General features: G+C 34.8%; 1 protein-coding gene across 3 annotated transcripts in view; it reads left to right on the top strand.

Annotated features, from left to right (window-relative positions):
- Positions 1–1,634: 1,634 nt before the first annotated feature.
- Positions 1,635–22,048, top strand: part of CLUB (TRAPP II complex TRAPPC10/CLUB) — a 31,159-nt gene continuing 10,745 nt past the window's right edge. Inside the window, exons 1-6 of one of the 3 annotated variants that reach the window (XM_088218895.1) lie at positions 1,635–1,983; positions 7,535–7,764; positions 11,284–11,465; positions 12,323–12,506; positions 12,674–12,764; positions 15,536–15,904. In XM_088218895.1, the coding sequence (XP_088075021.1) occupies positions 1,920–1,983; positions 7,535–7,764; positions 11,284–11,465; positions 12,323–12,506; positions 12,674–12,764; positions 15,536–15,904 (1,120 nt within the window). In that variant the 5' untranslated portion in view covers positions 1,635–1,919. The remainder of the gene's footprint in view (positions 1,984–7,534; positions 7,765–11,283; positions 11,466–12,322; positions 12,507–12,673; positions 12,765–15,535; positions 15,905–22,048) is intronic. The other 2 variants (XM_088218897.1, XM_088218896.1) reach the window with 2 other exon arrangements.

Here is a 22,048-nt window from a genome sequence, read left to right as displayed (position 1 = left end):
TTATGTGTAAATAAAAATACAAATTTGAAGTAATTATTCTTAATGTCATATAAATTATAAGTTAACATTTGTAAATCTTACTAGTAAATTAAAATATAAAATTAAATAAATTATTAATTTAATCGTATAATTATAGATTATGTTGTACTTAAATCTAAAATTTGGGTTATGAACTTTGAGAATTATATCTTTCTATATTAAGTCTTTCATTTTTTGTTTCAGTATATAACAGTTATTGAATAATAATTTTAGGAATTCGAGTGGTATGTGTAAATCTGAATCTGAGTCATAATATTTTGGTAAAAGAGTATATACTATCTTAATTAGAATTGTAAGAATTTATTTTCTATCGAGCATAAGTTTAAGTCCATTTGTACAACTAAAAACAAAAAGAAATTAATGAATATTGTATTTGCTTTGACTCATTTTTTTCTTCTTGCTTTGAAGTAGGCCTTGCTAAAGATTCTTATAGACGAGTATGCAAGCATACATTTCACACTTGTTTGAATAATAGCGATGTAATATTGCTAAAAATAATTATGAATTACATAAGAAAATATCATTCATTTGATGAAAAATAAAAAAAGAATATCGAAAACTCAAATAGCTAAAGTTGAAGTAGTTACTTTCAAAGTAACATTAAAAAAAAGTTGCGATTGGAATGTGAGAGTTAAAGTTGAAGAGAGGATTCATCACTTATTTATTTCATTCAAATTGGAATATTTTTCTATAATCACTTTCAGACAATTTTATTATATTTAAATATAAAAATTATATAATACATAACAGATCTAGTAAGCGTCTATCTCAACTACATAAAATAATAAACATATTATTTTTATTATGCTAATAATTATCTATATAAGGAAGAACTACGCTTGATTGTAAAAATGACAATAAATAATTTAAGTTAAGATGGATAACTAGACTCAAATGACGGTAATGTTAGAAATTTATTTTAAAAAGAAAAAAAGTTAAGTTACTTAATACTTTAAAGAAGTTCATATAATTCTTAAATTCTATACTTATTTATTTGATAAATTCTTCACTTTTTTTAACTAAAAGATAGGCGAAAAAAATTAGGTATAAGATTAAGTTTTACTCATCTTCTTCATCACAATTAAATATTTGGAGTTATATAATTGTTTTAACGTATACATTTTCTTATAAATTTGTTCATAAAAATACAAAAATTTATATATTTATTATTTAGGTAATATAAAATAATTTTAAATATAATACCTATATTTAATGTTAATTAGAAATAATAATTGAAAAACTATAATGAATTATTCCTAGAATCATTTTTAATTATTATTTATTATTTATTATTATAATTTATTTTGTTCAAAAAAAATAATTTAATAAATTTATTAAGAGATGTGTGAAATTTTTTTATAAAAAATAAATATATACTAAATAAAAAAATTTATGTGAAAAAATTGACATTTATATAAAATAATACAAATTAAAACAATTTTATAAGTTTAAATATTAAATGATAAAAAAATTTCCATACCATAATTCTAAGATAATTAATATATCAAGTGCTTCTTAATTGTTCAAATATGTATGAACCCGAAATTCTAACTTTCCGAACCGACCAAATCGAAAAGAATCAACCCGGACAACATTAAACACAGAGCCAAACACGCGGATTGTGTTCGACGGTCAATCCAACGGTCATGATGAATGATCCCAATCATGAAAGGTGATGGGGTGCGAAGCACTAGATCCTCGGAATGTGAATCCCAGTTCCCAAGCCTGCCGATCATCTCGACGCCCAAATTAGCACACTGAGTGAAGCACAGTTAACACATCTCACTGAAGCGTTCTCTTTTCTTCTCCCGATCATATTTATATGAATAGGTGTATGTGTTGATCCATGGATAGCGTTGTATGCTTTGTATAGATCGAAGATGGCGAACTACCTAGCTCAGTTCCAGACGATCAAGAACTCCTGCGATCACCTCGTGATTGCTGGTATCTTACCTCATTGTTCTTTCTTTCTTCTTTATGGTCCTCGCATTAGTCAATTTGCCTTGTGATTTCGTTCGTAGTTTCCAATTTCCGATTATTGATTTTGTATTTCTATTTTCGCGGATCAAGATTCATTATTTTTGTTTATTTGTTTTTTTTTTTCCTGTTCTCTTTTTAGTGTTGGCTTTATGTATGTTGGTGCGGGAGTTGAAAGCTCTCTAATTCTTGATTTGAACTGAAATTGATAGCGAAGGTCACTCATTTGTGTTGCCGCAGGTTACTCATGATAAGTAGAATTGATGATGCTAGTGTTAAGATTGTTGTTAGCTAAACAAATATAAAGATATGGTGCAAAATTAGGGAGCATTTTCCTGTCAAATAAAAGTTCAATGGTACTGCTTTGCCCTAGATAGCATTTAGTTAATTGAATCCCGCCAAGTAGCATAGGGGGGCTGAAGAGTATTGAGGAGAATGCAAGAATTGATAATGTAATATAGGGTTTTTTTTTTTTAAAAAAAAATCTATATTTCTATTGAAATAATTAATTAGATCATTAAATAGTTCAATGATTTTTTATATGACACCTATAGGCTGTATATTATATGTGAAACACACTGAGGCAATGCAACTCTGGATGAACAGTGAGTAAAAAGGCCAGTGATGCCATTCTTCATACATTTGTTGATGCATGTCTGTGTCAATGTTCTTTTAAAAATTTACTGGAACACACTGAGGCAATTCAACTCCGGATGAACAGTGAGTAAAAAGGCCAGTGATGCCATTCTTCATACATTTTGTTGATGCATGTCTGTGTCAATGTTCTTTTAAAAATTTACTGGAACTTGTTTCAAATTTTATTTTTATATCTGTTATGTGATACCTTGAGAGGAAAATGTTTGGAAAAGGAAATATTTCCGCAATGAAATTATATTTTGTTTTCTTGAAGACAAAATTGTCAAATGTATCAAGTAGGATACTTTGGGCTCTTTTATTCATGTTTTTCTATAAATCATCTTATCGCCTTCTGCATATAATGCTACCACCTATTTGGGATCATTAAAAAACAAATAAGCTAGTTAAAGATTCAAAATAGGGTTCATTTAAATCCTTTTCCCTATATAGTATGCCCTATATATGTGACTCTTAATCTTAGGCTAAACAAAATGAATCTTAAAATTGATTTTTTCCTTTCCTTTCCTCCTTTGTTTGGGTTCGTTGTGTGTGTATATGTCTCGATCTGTGAATTAAAAGCTCTAATGTTCTTGGATTGAATCTATCAATTTGCGATATTTGGTTATAATTTTTTTGTCTTAGATTTGAAATGTCTCTAATGTTGGGCCGAGTTTTTGACAAATTAATTATTTATATGGAATTGAATTGAAGTTTTATCTTTATGAAATCATCTCTACTTGGCATGCTTCAAATAGTGTTGTAAAGATAGGAATCAAACAAATGAACCTATATTTCCTTTAAACAATCAATCAAAATCCCATCAAATTTGGAGTTGAATTAGTCCTTCTGGGTAATGGTGTTGATGTGCTTCGTCCCTCTAGGTAGTCGTGTGGATGGGAGGTCTATACAAGGATTATGGCTTGTAAGGTCTCTTCTTTTCCTCTAGAATATTTTGGCCTGCTGTTGGAGGCTAATTCAAAGATAGGCTATATGGGAATAGGCGATCACTAGATTTGGGGAATGACTTGTTCAATGAAAAGGGTTTTCTTTCATTTACTCTTGTGAAAAGTTAAAGGGAGATTCCAGTGGGTGGACAAGATGTGTTCAACAATCTTTGAGCATAGGTGGTCTTGGTATCAAATCTTTGGTGAGTTTAGCAGAGCACTTCTTGACAAATGGCTTTGAAACTTCATGATCAATCAAGCCTCAGAATTGTTGTTTTTTTTTTTTAAATAGTCAAGGATCACAATTGTTGAATTTCAAATTGAACTGCGAATAAAAAACCGAACTTTTTGAATCCAAAATTGTGAGTCAAATCGAAACATAAAATTTGGAACATAATTTGGCGGTTAATATTTACTGACATGTAAACAGTGTCAGCTTCTCAAGTGAGTGGTGATTGGCAGGGGTGATGAGGAGATGAAAATTTCTCATTTATTTTCTGCGGATGACACCTTGCTGTTTTGTCATCCCGAAAAGCAATTTCTTCTCCACTTGAAGTGCATCCTTCTTTGTTTTCAAGGTGTTTCTGGACTCAATATCAACCTTGATAAATCCAAACTTGTCAAATTAGGGGATAAGGGTGATGAATGCAGCCTTGCTAAGGTGATGGGCTGTAAGGTCACAAATCTTCCCATTAAATATCTTGGGGTGCCTCTTGGTGCTAAGTACAAGGAGAAGAAAACTTGGGAACCGGTAATTGACATGTTTAAGACTAGACTTGCGGGATGGAAAAAAAAAATTCGTCTAAAGGGGGTAGACTCAGCTTATAAAGAGCACATTTGCAAATCTATCCCGTCTATTATCTCTCAACGTTGACCATTACGGTAAGTGTTGCTAAAAAATTGGAGACTATTCAATGTCGTTTTTTATGGGGCAATAGAGTGGATAGAAAGAAGTTTCATCTTGTCAAATGAGACGAAATAAAGAAGCCTACTTATGTTGGTGGTTTGGGCATTCGATCGGTGGTTGAATTTAATAAAACTTTACAAGGCAAGTGGTTGTGGAGATTCTTAAGAGAGGATGGTATGATGTGGAAGAGGTTGATTTTGGCTAGGTGGCAGACCTGGTCACTTACGAGTTTGGGGAGGGTGGATAGAAAAGGGCACGGCTTAGGTCTGTAGAGGAAAATCAAGATGGTTTGGTCTGGTTTTGTGGAGAACCTGAATTGGAAAGTGGGTAGAGGTAATGAAACTAGATTTTGGCACGATCAGTGGTTGGAGGGAGGGTGTCTTAAAGTCCGTTTCCGCATAATCTATACAATTGCACAATCCTAATATATGTTGGTGGAAGAGGCTTTGTGAGGGATAATGACAGATGTATCTGGTCCGTTAATGTTTGTAGAAATTTGAATGATTGGAAAGTGGAGGAGTATGTAAACCTGTTGAAGAACATATATGACTTTCAAATCTGCAGTGATCCAGATCAGGTACCATGGAGGGGGTGCAAAAATGGTGAGTTTTCGGTGAGCTCTTATTATTACAAGCTGATGGGTCATACAAAGTGTAGTTCTTCCAGATTTCCCAGCACCTTAATCTAGAAAAACTTTGTGCCCCCAAGGATGGCTTTCTTTGCATGGGAGGCTTGGGAAGCATTTTAACCCTGGACAAATTGAAGGTTAGGGGATGTACTTTAGTGAATGACTGTTTTATGTGCTTGAGAAATGAGGAAGACTGTCGACAACTTCTGCTTAGGTGCCCTACTGTCTATGAACTCTGGAGCTTGGTGTATGACTCGGTAGGAATCTGTTGGATACAGGCTGGTTCGATTGAGGAGGAGATTTGGGTCTGGGATGGGGCAGGGCTGAAAACTGAAATTGCAAGACTCATTCCCTTGTCTGTTTTTTGGGTTATTTGGAAGGAAAGAAATTTAAGAGCTTTTGAGGGGATTGTGAATAATACTAGTAAATTAAGAGAGAGATGATTTAACTACTTTGGTTGTCTTGTGTTGGGGCATGATATCATTCAAGTTGAGGATTTTGGGGATGTCATTGACTCACTAACAAATTTGTAGATCTTTTGTAAAGGGGCGGTACCCCCTCTTTTTTGGTACCTTGCTAATACAAATATTATACTTTTTATTTCAAAAAAAAAAAATTTTTTACTGACATGTAACTAAGAGATAGTTAAGAATATAATATTTTAAGAAATTTATACTAGTAGTATACACAACTAAAATAACATTTATTTTCAAAGTAAATTGTGCTAATAAATACAATTTATTTTTCAAAATAACAAAAGACAATGGCCTATTAGCCTTAAAACATTATTTTAACTAAATGAAAATAAATGTCTAAAAATTTGGTTAAATTTAGTGTTAACTATAATTGAGTGAAACATATGAATTAAGTGAAGTCACTTTTAGTTCTGCGTACAATTTGTGATCGATTGCGATTCATTTATATGATCCAAATCGTTTTGTCATTTGATTGGATAATGAAATTTTAATGGTAAATCGTAATATTCTAACAATAGTGTCAGCAATGTTTTTGGTGAACGGCAATTAGAGTGAAGTTTGGTTTACTGTGGCAAAAGGCTATCGGGCCCTTAAAGCACCGGTCTCTAGAGTTTGATTAGTATGAATTAGGAGGAGTTTGAGGATTACGTCCATTTCAAAGTGGCTCTTGGTTCAAGAGTTTGGTTTTGGGAATTTAATGTAGCTTTTCTTCTCTTTGCAAGTATAACTTTACTTTGTTTTCCTTGGTTAGAAGAAAAGATTTCCTTTGCATGCGATAGTTGGCAGGTGGTGCGAGGGCGGAGGTTGTGAGGAGTTTGACTGATTGAGAGGAAGAGGACCACATTAGGTTTCTCCATGGGCTTGACACAAAAGTTGCCTAACCTAGGGAGGATGAGCTAGTTTTCAACTTGTGCCCCAAGGGCTGTTTTCCGGCAAAATCATACCTTCTTCACATTTCTCATCCTTTTGTTGGTTCTTCTTTGTTTCTTTGGAAGCATATCTAGGAGAAACATGCTTCCTCTAGATTTTTTTTTCCTGTGAAGCCACCAATGAGCGTGTCCTCACTATCAATGATTTCATTGAAAACAACAAAATCTGGTGAATGGCTGTTTATAAGCAAGCAGCTCGGATCCCCAGATTGTCTTTTGTTAAGATGCATTTTAACTTCTATGGCTTATGGTTGATGGCTAGTCTTTTTCTTATAAGCTGTGGACTTGGGAAGGTATATCAAAGTGATAAGAAGAGGAAATCTTATTTCTCTTATCCCTCTAGCTTCATGGCTTATTTGTTAGGAAGAAACAAATGAACCTTTAATTTTCAAATCCTTTAATTTTCTCCTTTAATGGCCATCCTCTCATTTTGACAAAAGATTTCAGCAATTTCATAGACACTCATAAAAGCTTCTACATTCTTGTTTTATGTATATATTTTGTTCTTTGGTGGCAGCCTCTTGGTGCTCTTCAATGAATGCTTCTCTTTTCTTCTAACAAAAAAATAGGACAGAATTTACGTGGAGTTGAACTTTTATGCTCGCATGTTTGGATTAAGTATAAAAATCCAAATGAATTCCAGAAAAGTTCATTTCTTCCAGACATTCCCTTAGGTTTAAACTTTCGATCTTTGTTTTGTCTTTGCAATCTAAGCTCTGTAATCTTCAATTGGAAGCTCTCCAGACTGATATTGATCTTTCTTATTTTAAAACATAGGATATTCTGGTATTTATATCCTGGATCTGAAACCAACTAATGTTTGACAGCCCTCAATAAAATGATCCATCATCAATTTCTGTTCTTGTTGTTTTTTGAAATAACAAGGGGAGGATAATATGTAATTTTAAGGAATTGTTTTGAATTCCTATAATTTATCATTTTACTTTATTTTTTTCTACATACTTCTATCTAATGCTTTTTACATCATTGTTCTCCAGTTGAAGATGTGAGTGATTTGTGGCCTACGGTTAAGGGTGAATTTGAGGAAAGGCTGCCATTTAAGAGGGCTTGTTTAAATAACAAGACTCGTAATCCAGTCTTTGTTGAAAAATTACATGCTGAATACATATTAACAACTGATTCTAGACTCCGTAGCCGATTTCCTCAGGAGCAATCTTTATTTTGGTTTCGGGAGCCATATGCAACTATAGTTCTTGTTACATGTGAGGTAATTCAAAATCCCTTTGGCCTTTCTATATTTTAACTTTTTTTTTAAAACAAAAGTTATCCTCTCTCGATAATCATAAGCTCTTAAATGTTAACATGAAGCTTTAAACATTTATTAAAGGTAGCATTTTATAGTTTTCATTAGGTATGACCGCAAAAATTCATCAAATATATGGCATATCTGTTACTAATTACTTTGCTCTCTTCTAGTGGTAGTATTCTTTTCAAATGCAATCTATGTCCCTATGAGTGTGTATATGTGTTTGCAGCTATATATTTGTGGATATCATGTTTGTGCATGAATTACCCTTTAAGACATAACACAAAGGCCCCCAGAAGTATGCATAAATATATCCATGCATGTTCATGACAAACTTGCCAGTAGTAATTGATATTTATCTTTTTAAAAGGCAGAGGCTACTTGGGAAGAACACCCCTAGAAACTGTTCACTTGCTCAAAAAGACATGAAAAACACAATTCTATCTCAAATGGCTTCAACATGAGTTTTATTCAAAAATTCTAGCACGTAACAAAGGAGGATATTGTAGAGTTCTTCAAGGTATTGCGTGAATCAGGATCCTTTGTTAAATTCTTAATTTTTTTTTTCTTGGTACTTATTGCTAGTGAGGAGGAGGCAGACAATATCAAGAATTTCAGACCTATCAGTTTAATTGGGAACAACTATAAGTTTATCACAAAGGTGTTAGTCATAAGGATGACCAAGGTAATGGATAAAGTGGTTGAGGAGTGTCAATAAACTTTTGTGGAAGGAAGACAAATTATAAATGCAGAGCTTGTAGCTAATGAGGTTGTGGATGATCTGTTATCTTGAGATAGTAACGGGGTCCTATTTAAGTTAAATATGGAGAAAGCCTATGATCATATAAATTGGGGCTTTCTTGGTTATATGCCAAGAAGAATGGACTTCAGGGATAAATGGTGCAAGTGGATTAACTCCTGTATTACCTATATATTGTTTCCAGTTATGGTGATAGGGTCCATCTTCTTTTCTCAAGGCTTCCAGATGGTTGAGGCAAGGTGACCTTTTATTTCCCCTACTTTTTATTATTGTTATGGAAACATTGAATAAAATGTTGTTAAGAGCTAGAGGATGAAATTGTTTAGAGACCCTAAAGTGGAAGAGGGTGAGTACATGAGGTAACGCTCTTATTTTTTGCTAGTGATACTCTAGTATTTCGTGAGCTGGATTTTTTGCTAATGATACTCTAGTATTTTGTGAGCTGGACGAAGGGGATTCGCTCAATCTTAGATGCATCTTATTAAAGTTCAAAGTGATTTTAGGCTTTAATGTCAAATTTACTAAGTTTGAATCGGTGAGATTGAGGGATGGAAGTGATGATGCTAGGTTGGCAAGAATCTTGGGTTAAAAAGTGTGGAGCTGCCGATTAGGAACATGGAGTTGCCGTTAGAGGCCAATGATAAAGATGTAAGAACGTGAAATCCCATTGTGGCAAGGTTAAAGAGAAGGTTGACAGGATGGAAAAGAAACCTCTTGTATAAAGAGGAGAGATTCACACTCATCAAAGTTACACTGACCAACCTATCTATTTATTATGTCCCTTCTGACAACCTCAACTAGAGTTGCTAAGAGATTGGAATCAATTAGATGTAGATTCCTTTAGGGCCATTCTGATGATAGGAAAAAACACCATTTGGTAGCATGGGATGAGATCAAAAAGCTAATGTCTAAGGGTTCTTTGGGATAGAAGTCACTTGTGGAGATAAATATGACTTTCCAGGATAAGTGGTTTTGAAGATTTATGAAAGAGAAATGTAGCCTTTGGTGGAGAGTGATAAAGACAAAGTTCGGTACTATGATGGTGGATAGTATTCTAGAGAATTGTCAAGATCGCATGGGAATGAGATGTGGGAAAAAATATGCGTGGGCATGGATAAATTTTAGGAATGCACTAGGTGGAAGGTAGACAATGGGGATAGAATCAATTTTTAGGACCCTCAGCAATGGGGATAAAATTAGTTTTTGGAAGGATCCTTGGCTTAGAGGGGAACACTCAAGATATCTTGGTCCATGAGTCACTCAGAGACATAAGGGGGAAGAGAGAGTGGCATATGGATGTGATGAAGAACTTAATGATTGAGAAATTAATGAGTATGAGTCTCTACTAAATACACTCTCTTTTATCTCAATGAGCAGGAGTAATAACCAATTTGTTTGGACTCTCTATTCTACAGGGACATTCGAGGTTAGGTCTTTCTATAATTTTTTGGTTAAGAATGACATCGTTTTCTTTCTGGCAAATCTGGAAGGTGAATGTTTTAACCAAAACTGTTTTCTTTGCGTGGGAGGCAGGATATGAGTATATTCTCTTTTTTTGAGATAAAAATATATTTTTTTTGAGACAAAGGACATGAGTGTATTCTCATTATTGACAAGGTAATGAGAAGAGACAAAATTATGGTGAATGGTTGTTTTCTATGCAAGAGGGAGGAGTCTTGTAACCACATCTTGCTTTGCTATACATTGGTATATAAGTTATGGACCATGATGTACGGATTATTAAGGATTAGTTGAATGATTGTTGGTACTGTTAGAGATGGAGATTTGGGCTTGAAAGGGTATTAGGTGGAAAGACTTGTTCTTTTTGCCACTCCATTTTGTTATGGAGTGTGAATACAGGAAAATTCATGAACAATCATTTTTTTTTTTAAAAAATGAAGATAGTGTTTAGTTGAAGAAATCTTTAGTATTTTCTAGTCTAAGAGAATTACAACAAACTAAGTTTTAATTATATTATGAAATTGGGGAAATACTTTTGGATTGGTGTAGGTTGCTTCATCTTCAATTAAGTGCTTCATGAGCTTGAATCTGTATTGAGAGGGTGTGGGAAAGGAGGCTAAAACCCTTTGTAGAGAAGCATTATTTGCAGGTTTCTGTGTGTTGTCATTGGAGCTGAATCACATAACTTTTGGAGATTGATTCTTCCCTTTTCAGTTTCTATGAGAAAGGATGACCTTTTTTTGCCCTGCCTATGGGCTAAGGCTCATTGCTAGTTTATTGATATTTGCATTTCTGTGTTACATAGAAATTGGGGGCAATATTATATCATTTTTTTGGTTTTGCTGTTTTGACCTTTTCAGGACTTAGAAGACTGTAGGAGGAAATCCTATCCTCCGGCATTGTATTTTTCGCTTGTCATTTCCTCAATAATATATTTTTTCTACAAATAAATAACTCAATAAAATATTGGGGAAATGAATAATGCTATAGATCTCCATATTCCCTTTTTTTCCAGCTTCATTTTGTTGAATACTTCCAAATGCAGCAATAGTTATCTCCTGCTATGAAATATTTCTCTGGGATGCATGTACATGTGTCTGCTTTGGAATGGGGTGTGTACTATTTCTTTAACCTAATTAATTTTTCTCTATGAATGAAAAATAAGCTTCCTTAAAAACTAGAGTTGGAAAGAGTCACAATTAGTTTAACATGAAGAATCCCAGTTTTTTTTCTGTGACACTTTTGTTTTCCTCTCGCAGGATCTTGATGAGTTTAAGACCATTCTTAAACCACGCCTGAAATTGATTGTCCAAAATGATGAACGTGAATGGTTCATTGTATTCGTATCTAGGGCTCACCCAAATAACGATCAAGCAACCAAATCGGCAAAGAAGGTATATGCTAAACTGGAAGTTGAGTTCAGCTCCAAAAAAAGAGAAAGGTAAGCATTCAACTTTAACAGTTTTCTATAGTTTAATGAATGGGTTTGGAAAACATTGAATCATGCGAGTATGGTGATGTCTTGGAGAAGCTGTGTTGCAGTGACATCTTAAATTGTTTGCCGAAGCTTACACACTCGCCTCACCCACTGTTGGATTGACGATGATGCTATTTGGGGCAAATTATGTTTATTTGTTTCTCTCACTGAAAATGATCAAACTACCGGAAAAAAAATGTCTTTTCTCCACCTAAGTAATATAAAGATTATGTATTATACTTTCTCGATGTTTAATGTATTTTGAGCTTTCCTTTTCTTTCGCTGCAGAAAATCTATACAAATGGATTGCTTCTGTATGCTTATTCTACATAAACCATTTTTCTTTCTCAACTTTCTGAAAACTCTGCATTTATGAAAGATAGTATGTTACGTGATGTCACTAATTTTATTCAGTTACAGAAAAGTTTCTATTTTTTCTTGGATTTAACAAGTAGATATTCTGATTGTATGAAAATCTGGTTGGAATAGATTTGCAAGGAACTGTTATTGCAAATTTTATGAGATATCATTCTTGTTAAATTTAACTCAATATTAGCATCTTCATTCTTTTTGTTTTTGAGATAAATATTAGCATCTTCATTCTTGGTGCTATATGACTGAAGAATCAGAAATATTGCACAATGGACATACTTGCCTGTATGACTGCATAGATTGTTGTGCATGCATGAACATTTCTTTTTCGTGTGTGGTAAGGCAAGAGGGAGGAGGGAGGGGGATATTTGGAGTTGGAAAATTTGAGTTGCCTTCTAGTGCTATTCACTTAAAAGTCCTCTAATATTCTTGACCTATGCGGTATCTAGGTGCTGCAAACTAGATATACAAGCCCCTGAAGCAAATTTTTGGGAAGATTTGGAAACCAAGATTATGGAATCTATCAGAAATACATTAGACAAACGTGTACAATTCTATGAGGATGAGATACGCAAGCTTAGTGAACAGCGCTTCATGCCTGTCTGGAACTTCTGTAATTTTTTCATTTTAAAGGTTGTTTCCAATTTGAATTTATCTTAACTAGTGGGATGTGGTTATGCAGTACTTCAGCTGCATATTTACATTCGTCATTTTTTCCTTCTTGTCTTTTGTCAACAATTAAATATTATATGCAATTTAAGGCTGTGTCTCCTAAAACTAATACTTTGTCCTCCTGTCAGGAAAGTTTGGCTTTTATGTTTGAGATGGCTCACCTTTATGAAGATGCATTGCGTGAATATGATGAGCTAGAACTCTGCTATTTAGAAACAGGTGCTTAATTGTAATTTACATGCGTTTATGTTATCTTGCTTCTACTTGTTTTCATTACAATATATGATGCATAATGGATAGAATTTCTAAAGATATTAGGAATTATATTTCTAGATAATCTACAATTTATTGTGAGAGTATGGACAGTATTAGGTCTTTGGTAACTTCAAGACCTTTTTTGGGATAAAAGAAGAAATGTTATTAAAGGTTACGAAAGGGAATGTGTAAGAAACTGTCAAGAAAGGCAAATATGTGAAATTGCCGAGCCAGCTAGGGTTAGAGTTGATAAACCCTAACCATTACCATCAAGATCTGCGGCTACCACTTCGACCAAAACGGCCGTACGATCTCAGTTTTCAAACACTGATTATCTTTATTACCTACAACCTATAAAAGACCCGAACTCTATGCATGTAATCATCAAAGAAATAAAATAGATTTTACCTTAAAATTTCTCTCTTTTTCATTTGTCTTTCTCGGTTTAGAAACCATGTTTAAGACTTCTAAAAAGGTGGTATCAGAACCATTGGAGCCGGCCAAATCATATGCTGGGATCGCTTTACATACTCGATCCAAGGAAAAGACAGTAGTCGTGGCAGAACTGCCGGAGCCGACGGTGACAGAGTTGGACCAACGGCTCTCTGACCTCATGGTTGAAGTTTGCGAGAATCAGAAAAAGCCACAACAACGAGTATGTTATGGATGCAAATATAGAAGACGCAGTAAGAATAAGAAATTGACGTTCAATTAAATATGAAATCCTAATTAATATTTGATTTATAAATAGTTGGAATTTTAATTAGTATTAAATTTCTAAATAATATATATATATTTTTCATTAATACTTGATTCCTTCATTAGTGTAAGATTTTCAATATCTTAGTAGAGTATTTTTAATTATATTTAAATTTCAAATTAGATTAACATTTCTAAATAAGAATTATAACCTTTTATATAAAGGAGTATGCTTGATATTAATAAAGACAAATCAAAATATTATTTTAAACTACAAGATTTGAGCTCTCTTTAACGAGATCCAAGGTAGTAGCTCATTTTGATGAGCTGTAATTTATTTTCACAAAATAAGTCGCTTTTGCAATAAGAATAAGGGCGTTAACCGTATACTAGAAGACGACTTTGTTGTTAACCGCCCGGTGACTCGATTCTTAATCAGGAAACATAACAATTTGGTATCAGAGTAAGACGCCATGGGCGACCAAAGTTTACGTGGAAGAGTTGTGGAATCTAGAATTTCGGATGACAACTTTTGAAACTGCAACAAAAAAGAGTTTGTGCCAAATCATACAGTAATTAGAACTTCTTATCAGCCAAACCGCCTAATTCCGAAAAAAAAATAAGATTGATAATGTAAAAACTGACAACGGTGGTTCAAATCAGAATCAGGGAGGGAAAAGACGACACACTAAAACAGGGCGTGAAGAATCCAACATTAGTTCTCATAACAACGGATGAGTTCCTCGTTATACAAAACTTGATTTTCCCACCTACGATGGATCGGACAACCTGATGGCTTGACTCAATTCTTGTGAACAATTTTTTATTAATCAAAGAATGATTAACAACGACAAGCTTGGATTGGCAACCTTCCACTGCAGTGCTCAATTTTGATATTACAAACTGCAACAAGAGGAGACAGGGATGTCATGGGGTCAGTTTGTTGAACTCTACACATTGCGATTTGGTCCACCCTTGTAGAACAATTCATTAGGAGAGCTAATCAACTTAAAACAAACAGGCACAGTGGAGGAGTATAAATGGTAGTTTCAAAGACTCTTGACCTGTGTTCTTAAAGTACGAAAAGACCAGCAAGTTGACATGTTTACTAAGGGTCTAGTAGATTCAATCAGGTTGGAAGTCGAGATACAATCACCCACCACTCTTATGCACATAATAAGCATGGCCACAACTTTTAAAAGGAAACAACAGTTGTGGAATATGACCGAACACAATTATAATGATCATATTCAGTTTGTTATCAAGCCTAACAATTCAGTTCAGAAAACACCACATGACAGCAACTTTATGACACAATCTGGTAACACTTTTTCTCTATTTATAAAGAAATTAATAAAGGCAAAGATGACAAAAAGGAGACTGAAGGTGTTGTGTTATAACTGCGATGAGCCGTTTGTTCTGGGTCACCAATGTAAATAATTGTTTTGGCTCGAGATTGAACGCGACCCTGTTCTTGAGTAAGAAAGAAAAGACCAATAAGGCAACTATATCCACAATTCAAACTTGAGGACAAATTTGAAAACTAAGGGGTAGTAATGTTTTGGATGCAAATATAGAAGGCGCAACAAAAATAAGAAATAGACGTTCAATTAAATATGAAATCCTAATTAGTATTAAATTTCTAAATAGTTAGAATTTTAATTAGTATTAGATTTCTAAATAATATATATTTTTTTTTATTAGTACTTGATTTCTAAATAGTGTAGGATTTCTAATATCTTAATATAAAATATTTGTAATTAGATTTCAATTCTAAATTAGATTAACATTTTTAAATAAGAATTTTAACCTCTATATAAAGGGATATGCTTGATATTAATAAAGACAAGTCATAATATTATTTTAAACTACAAGATTGGAGCTCTCTTTAACGAGATCCAAGATAGTACCTTCGTTTGATGAACTGTAATTTATTTTCACAAAATAACTCTTTTTCACAATAAGAATAAGAGTGTTAACTCTTTAATACAAGATGACTTTGTTGTTAACCGCTTGGTGACTCGATCCTTAATCAGGGAACATAACAGAGTACTTGATGGAGTTGATGTGCCGCGATGCATTGCACCAGGAGTTGCCGAGCTCGGCGAACCATGCAATAGTCACCCTGATCGGGCTGCAAGGGATCATGCCGCCTTCCTTCAAGCACGTGGAGATAATGCACGACAGTGCACTGCACCAAGAAAGGCCAAGCCTGGCGTCCCAGACTGTAGCCGCACTGAACAGACGGAGAATGGTTCTGCTGACTCCCCTTGCGCATGAAGAAGCGGAAATGGGAAAATGTGATTTGGGGGTTAAAAACCCTAAAACTGGTTTGATTGGTTCAGAGGCTAAAACAAGTGAACCAGACCGACCCAGTTCAGACCGACCTGGTTTAGACCCCTCTGGTTAGCTGCCCTACCTACCTGCCCAAAATGAAAATTCCACCTTTTGAGGGTTTAATCCCCGCTCGTGGATCCAGAAATGCGAAAAATATTTTTTAATGCATGAAATATCGGAGAAACAAAAAGTGGAGGTGGGATCACTCTTCCTGGGCGATGTAGCAGATGTTTGGTAATAGAGATGGTTGGCGAAAGTCGAAGAACTTGATTAAATTTTTTGGTAATAGGGAGGTGGGAAATCTGTCAAAGGTTTGAGGACACCTCACAAAAAGACTTTATTGAAGAATTTGACAAATTGATCAATACTGGAACCGTTCTAAAATATCAAGACCATTTCAAACATTTGTGCCCATTAATGAATGCTAAAAAATCCTACTCTCTCTGAGAGATTTTTTATTTCTAGTTTCATCAGTGAGCTCAAACCAGCATTGCAACCAATAATAAGATTGTAAACTCACACTCACTCAACCAAGTTTTTGAACAAACTCTACTCCAATAACAATTTATAATGAAAATGTCTCAAAGTTCATATTTCACGGGAAATGTTGTCCAAAATTTGGAAGGATTTAGAGTAAGAAATTATGAACAATTTTCCCGAGCCACAGGAAAAGAGACAGAATATAGAAGGACAGCAGTTGCTTGCTACAAATGTGGGGATCAGTATTTCCTAGGACACTGTTACTTGAACAAAATAGTAATACCAATGGAGGAAATAGTTATTAAAGAGATTTTAGAAGAAAAAATTTCAACATTTCAACCTTGAGGACAAGGTTGATGCTCAAGAAGAAAGTATTGTTAGGAAAGTGTCAATAAGGGCAAATCCATAAAATTGTTGAGCCAGCAAGGATTAGGGTTGATAAACCCTAATCATTGCTATCAAGACCCGCAGCCTCCTCTGCAACCAAAACAGCCGTGCGATCTCAGCCACGTCCGCTGATTATCTTTACTACTTACAACCTATAAAATATCAACCCTAATCCTTGCTATCAAGACCCGCAGCCTCCTCTGCAACCAAAACAGCCGTGCGATCTCAGCCACGTCCGCTGATTATCTTTACTACTTACAACCTATAAAAGGCCTGAATCTTATGCATGTAATTATTGAAGAAATAAAATAAATTTTACCTCAAATTTCTCTCTTTTTCCTTTGTCTTTCTCTCTTCTCCCCCTTTCTTTCTCTTTCTCAGTTCAGAAACCATGTCTTAGGCTTCTGATAAAATGTCACAAAGATGAGAATAAGACCTCCTCTAAGACCTCCTGAAAAAAGAGAGATGAGATAGTCTCCCCATTCCTTTGTAGAGGGATAAAGAAATGTCTTCAGACGAATGATGTGCCTTAGCCCAAAGCGAGAATAGAAAGTCAGTTTCTCCCACAGAAATAGGTCTTTGAGAATTCTTGCATTACACTCCAACCATAACACCCAAAACTCAGCAACAATAGCACCTCTTTGTAACATCTTAATCCCCTTTGCTACTCCATCTCCTTTTAGATGAGAAATCAAGAAACACTTAATAGATTGTTGACAAACCCAGATAAACCCAGTTAGTGTCAGAAAGTTCAGTCCAGAGCTTCCAAGTCATCTCACAATGCACAAAGAGATGGCTATGAGATTCATTCATTTTGAGGCACATCACATAAACATCTGGAGAAAGAACACAAATAGCCTTATGAGCTTGCAACAAATCATAAGCGTCAAGTTTATTCAAAACAATCATCTGAGTAAACATCTTTGCCTTAGAGGAAATCTTAACATTCCAGAAAAGGCTAGTTGGGAAAACAGGTTGGTAATTTAGGAACTTGATGGGTCAAGAGTCCAAATTCTATTATCTACTTGGCCTGATAGAGACAAGGTTCAAGAAAAAATTAATTCTCTTTATAATGAGTTTTCTATTAGGATTCTTTAGGTGAGCCCTTGACGTGAATTCAATAAACCATTCATATTTTACAATTTAAATTATTTTCAGTAATAAATTTTCTATTAGGATTCTTTAATAACAATTAGATTAGGATTTTTAGTTAAACATTCTAATACCTCTATAATTTTACTTTTGAGATCGAGCCTACATTTATCCCTAGTCCCTTTATAGGCAAATTGGACCTAATTTATTATGCATGTCAATTAGTGTAAGAGTTAAAAGTTCCTATACTCAAATCAAAAACCCAATTTATTATACATCAATTAACCAAAAGTTCCTCTACACTAGAATCAAAGCCCTCTAATAAAAATTGCAAACCCTGAAAAGCCTAAATGCACTCAACTTCCATACCAAATAACAGAATTTGCAATCCTTAAGCCTAAATGTCTTCCTATCATCCATCAAAATAAAAGTCACCAAAAATAACCTGTATAGTGGTCAATATAGCCACCACTGGTAGCAGAGAACAACACCACTAGCTGGAAAGAGGACAAACTGCCACTGCTCGATCATAATGGAAGCTTTCCATTGTGTCATGTCAAACTGATTCCTGGCTTGGAAAAATCTCTTGAAACTAAGTTAGTCGCGGGAACCTCACTTTTGTCCAGCGATTAGGGACTGTAACATGGACCACACTCTTGGGACAGAAGAGTCAACTTTGCTAAAAACTTTTCTATTTTGACCGGTTCATCCAGATTTGACCAATCCGATTCACCAAGATCACATTTTTTTTTCACTAGTCTAGATCAATTCCCAAGTGTTTTTGTCATGCTTTATTTTTGCAATCGGTTTCATCATATTCTCACTCGACAATCGGCTTCTATGGAAATCTTGAATATTATGTTCACTTTTTTTTCTGGGAAAAAATGTGGTGACTATTGAGGAACTGAATGAGCAGTCACTGACAGATATACTTGTTGCTTCTTTCTTGGTTGTAGGTCAAATAATCGAGCAATTAAAGTGAGAGAAAATAAGAAATATTCTCCAACTTTTTTAAACACTAGTTCATTTTGGAAATTGAATAAGAAGCAAATAAATATTGGAAGCTTGTTGTTTGTGATGATTGTTGCAATCTGATGGTTACAATATGACTATCCTAGTAATTTTTTTCTGAAATAAAAAGTGTAAAGTATCATTGATTACTTGCACCAAGGGGGTGCCAAATCGTATACAAAGTATTTACGTATTAAGTAAAATATCAATAAGATCTCTTAAATCCTCCATAAAATAAAGAGGATGACTCAATAACAAAAATTCAAGAGTTTGAAGTTATCTATTCCTAACCATCTCTATTCCTAATCATCATCTACCCCCTCAAAGACTCTTTTATTTATCTTATTCTAGACCACCCAAAAGATGATGTCCGCATGTTTTCTGTACTCACTTATACCCTTCTAAGCCCAGATTTCATCTCTAACCGAACCAAATCACCCAGTTGATTTCCAAAAGCCCTTAAACCATAATTCATAGCTTGTACACCACCAGACACCAGAGAAAAATATAATTACAAGTCTTCGTAGCACTTTTATGTAGATAACACCCATTCACTATAATTTTTCCCCGTCTCATCAATTTGACAATGGTCAAATACATTCTCTACCAACGTCTCACGTAAAGAAAGACACTTTGGGTGGCCATTTTAACCTTCCAAATTTGCCTAAACGGAAATCTAGCACTAGAGTCTTCTTGCTTGGTCAAAAATTTATAGTAGGATTTAACTAAGAAGGACCTATTAGTAGTGACGCCATGCAGGAATGTCATTGCTTTTGTCCAATTACATGAGAGATAAAGTGTTTAGAAGATTCTCATACTCATTAACCTCCTAATCATTGAGTTCTGAGCATACTAACCTACCACTCCTTCCGCTCAAACATCTTTGAATGAATTACTCAAGATATCTTTCTATTGTGCAATGAAAAAAATATGAGAGCATTGGTCTCCAAGGGTTCCACCCTTGAGCCATAGGTCTTGCCACAACCTGACTCTATTACCCTTGCCAATTTTCCACCTTATGCATATCTAGAACTTGTCATGGCTCATGCCAATTTTCTTCTACAAGCCTTTCCCATGTGATATAGACGAGGCTCTTGTATACCAGCCTCTCTCATCTGGACCGAACTTCACCTCTATCATTCTTCTCCATAGCATAGCCTCTCTAAAGCCACTTACCCTATAAGGTCATGTTCATCTCCATCATAGATTGAATCCCCCATTCCTCCATGGAGAATTGGCTTCTTAATCTTATCCCAAGCTACCAAATGGCATCTTCTTCTTTTCTCCAAATTGCCCCATAAGAATTTGTATTGAATAATTTCTAATTTCTTGGCAACACTCACCGGGATGGTTAAGAGGTACATAAAATAAATATGTAAGTTTCCCAATGTGCTTTTGATAAGTATGGGTCTCTTTCCTTTATACAAAAGGGTTCTCTTTCATCCTACTAACATCTTTTTAAAACTAGCCACCACAAGATTTCATGTCCCAACCTCTTTAAAGTTTGGCTCCAACGGTAGTCCCAAATACTTAACCTGCAACTAATTGCTTTACAACCCATGACCCTCGACAAACTATCAGTATCGCTCTCATCTCCCAATTTAACAATCTTAGATTTGCTAAGATTGATGCTGAGACTTGAAACTACTTGGAAATCCATTAAAACACACATGAGATTTGGCATGACTCTTTTGTCTGACTCACAAAATACCATAGTATCATCTGCAGAAAATAAGTGGGTTATCTTCTTGGAATGCTCCCTCACTCCCACTTTAAGGCCTTTGAATAATTTTAACCCTCAATCTCTTATCAACATTCTATTTAGAGTTTCCACAACCACAATAAAAAGTGAGGGAGATAGTGGATCATCTTGTCTAAAATACCTAGGAGTCTTGAAGAATGACAACTGACCTCTATTGACCATTATCATGAATGAGATTGTAATTATGCAAGATTTAATCCATCTGCGCTATTTCTCCCTGAATTCGATCCTCTTTAACAACTAATTCAAAAAACTCCAATGAACATGATTATAAGTTTTTTTCATGTCGACTTTGCAAAGAACCCCCTCTCTCTTTCTGTACACTAATTCATTCACCATCTATTAGCAATGAGTGCAGTGTCAAGAATTCATTGCCCCCACAAAAGCATGTTGGCATTCGGCTACCACCTTGTCTAACACTTTGGACATTCTTTTGGTGGGAACCTTTGCTATGAATTTGTAAATACTCCAACTAAGTTTATTGCCATGAAATCCTTGATGTTGTGTGCCTGACCCACCTTAGCAATGAACACCAAGAAGGATGAATTAAAGGATCTAACAAAGGATTCAGATTCGTGTATTTCCTTAAAAAGTTCTAATATGTCCTTCATAATGTGCCAAAAGTCCTGAAGAAAACTCATATTGGAACCATCTGGACTAAACACCTTATCTCTCTTGCATGATAATGATCTCTTCTTCTGTGAACTCTCTTTCTAAAGCAATCCTACTTGACTCATCCTGGACCCTGAAGTTGATGTCATCCAGCTTGGGCCTTCAAACAACATCTTCTTGGTATAACTTGCCAAAGAAATCTCTCATCTCCTTCCTCCGTTGCTCATTCCCTTCCACAAGCCTATCGCCTATCTCCAGTGTCTCTACATAGTTATTCCTCTTGTTATAGTTGGCCCTGCGATGAAAAAACTGTGTTTCGCACCCCCTCTTATCCACCGGACTCTTGATTTCTTCCTCCAAAAAATCTTCTTTATTTGAATTCTGGTAGTAAGTTCAAATCTTAAGAACTCTCTATGGGCCAATTATTCAGTAGGCAAAGCCCCATCTCCCTCCTCCTATCAATAGCCTCGGTCTCCTAACTCAATGGTTCAACGTGCATGTTGTTCCCTTTTCCTTTCTCCTTACGCCACTTCTTAGTTTTGGTTTTCACAAATTTTAGTTTTTGTACTACTTAGAATCTCACCTTGCCATCTAAACTTGTACCATTCCACCACTCCTGAACCTTGTCATGAAAAGTCATTGATTTTTACCCACCTATCTTCGAATTTGAATGGACAAGTATCCCACTTAATTCCATGCTATGCCAGACAAATAGGAAAGTGATCAGAGATGATCCTTTGCAAACGTGTTTGGCACAGATTTGAAGCTTATAGTTGGCAGGATACCAAAACTAGAAATCTGTCAATTTTAGAGCATGAGAGGTTGCCCCTCTGATTGGACAGCGCTATTTGTCACCCAAGAGTAGTAT

Source organism: Carica papaya, chromosome 4 (genome assembly GCF_054855325.1).
Source record: "Carica papaya isolate Zhongbai chromosome 4, ASM5485532v1, whole genome shotgun sequence".
In the NCBI taxonomy this organism is placed as follows: domain Eukaryota; kingdom Viridiplantae; phylum Streptophyta; class Magnoliopsida; order Brassicales; family Caricaceae; genus Carica; species Carica papaya.
The sequence above is the reverse complement of the archived record's forward strand: the minus strand, read 5'-3'. Positions and strand labels throughout refer to the sequence as shown.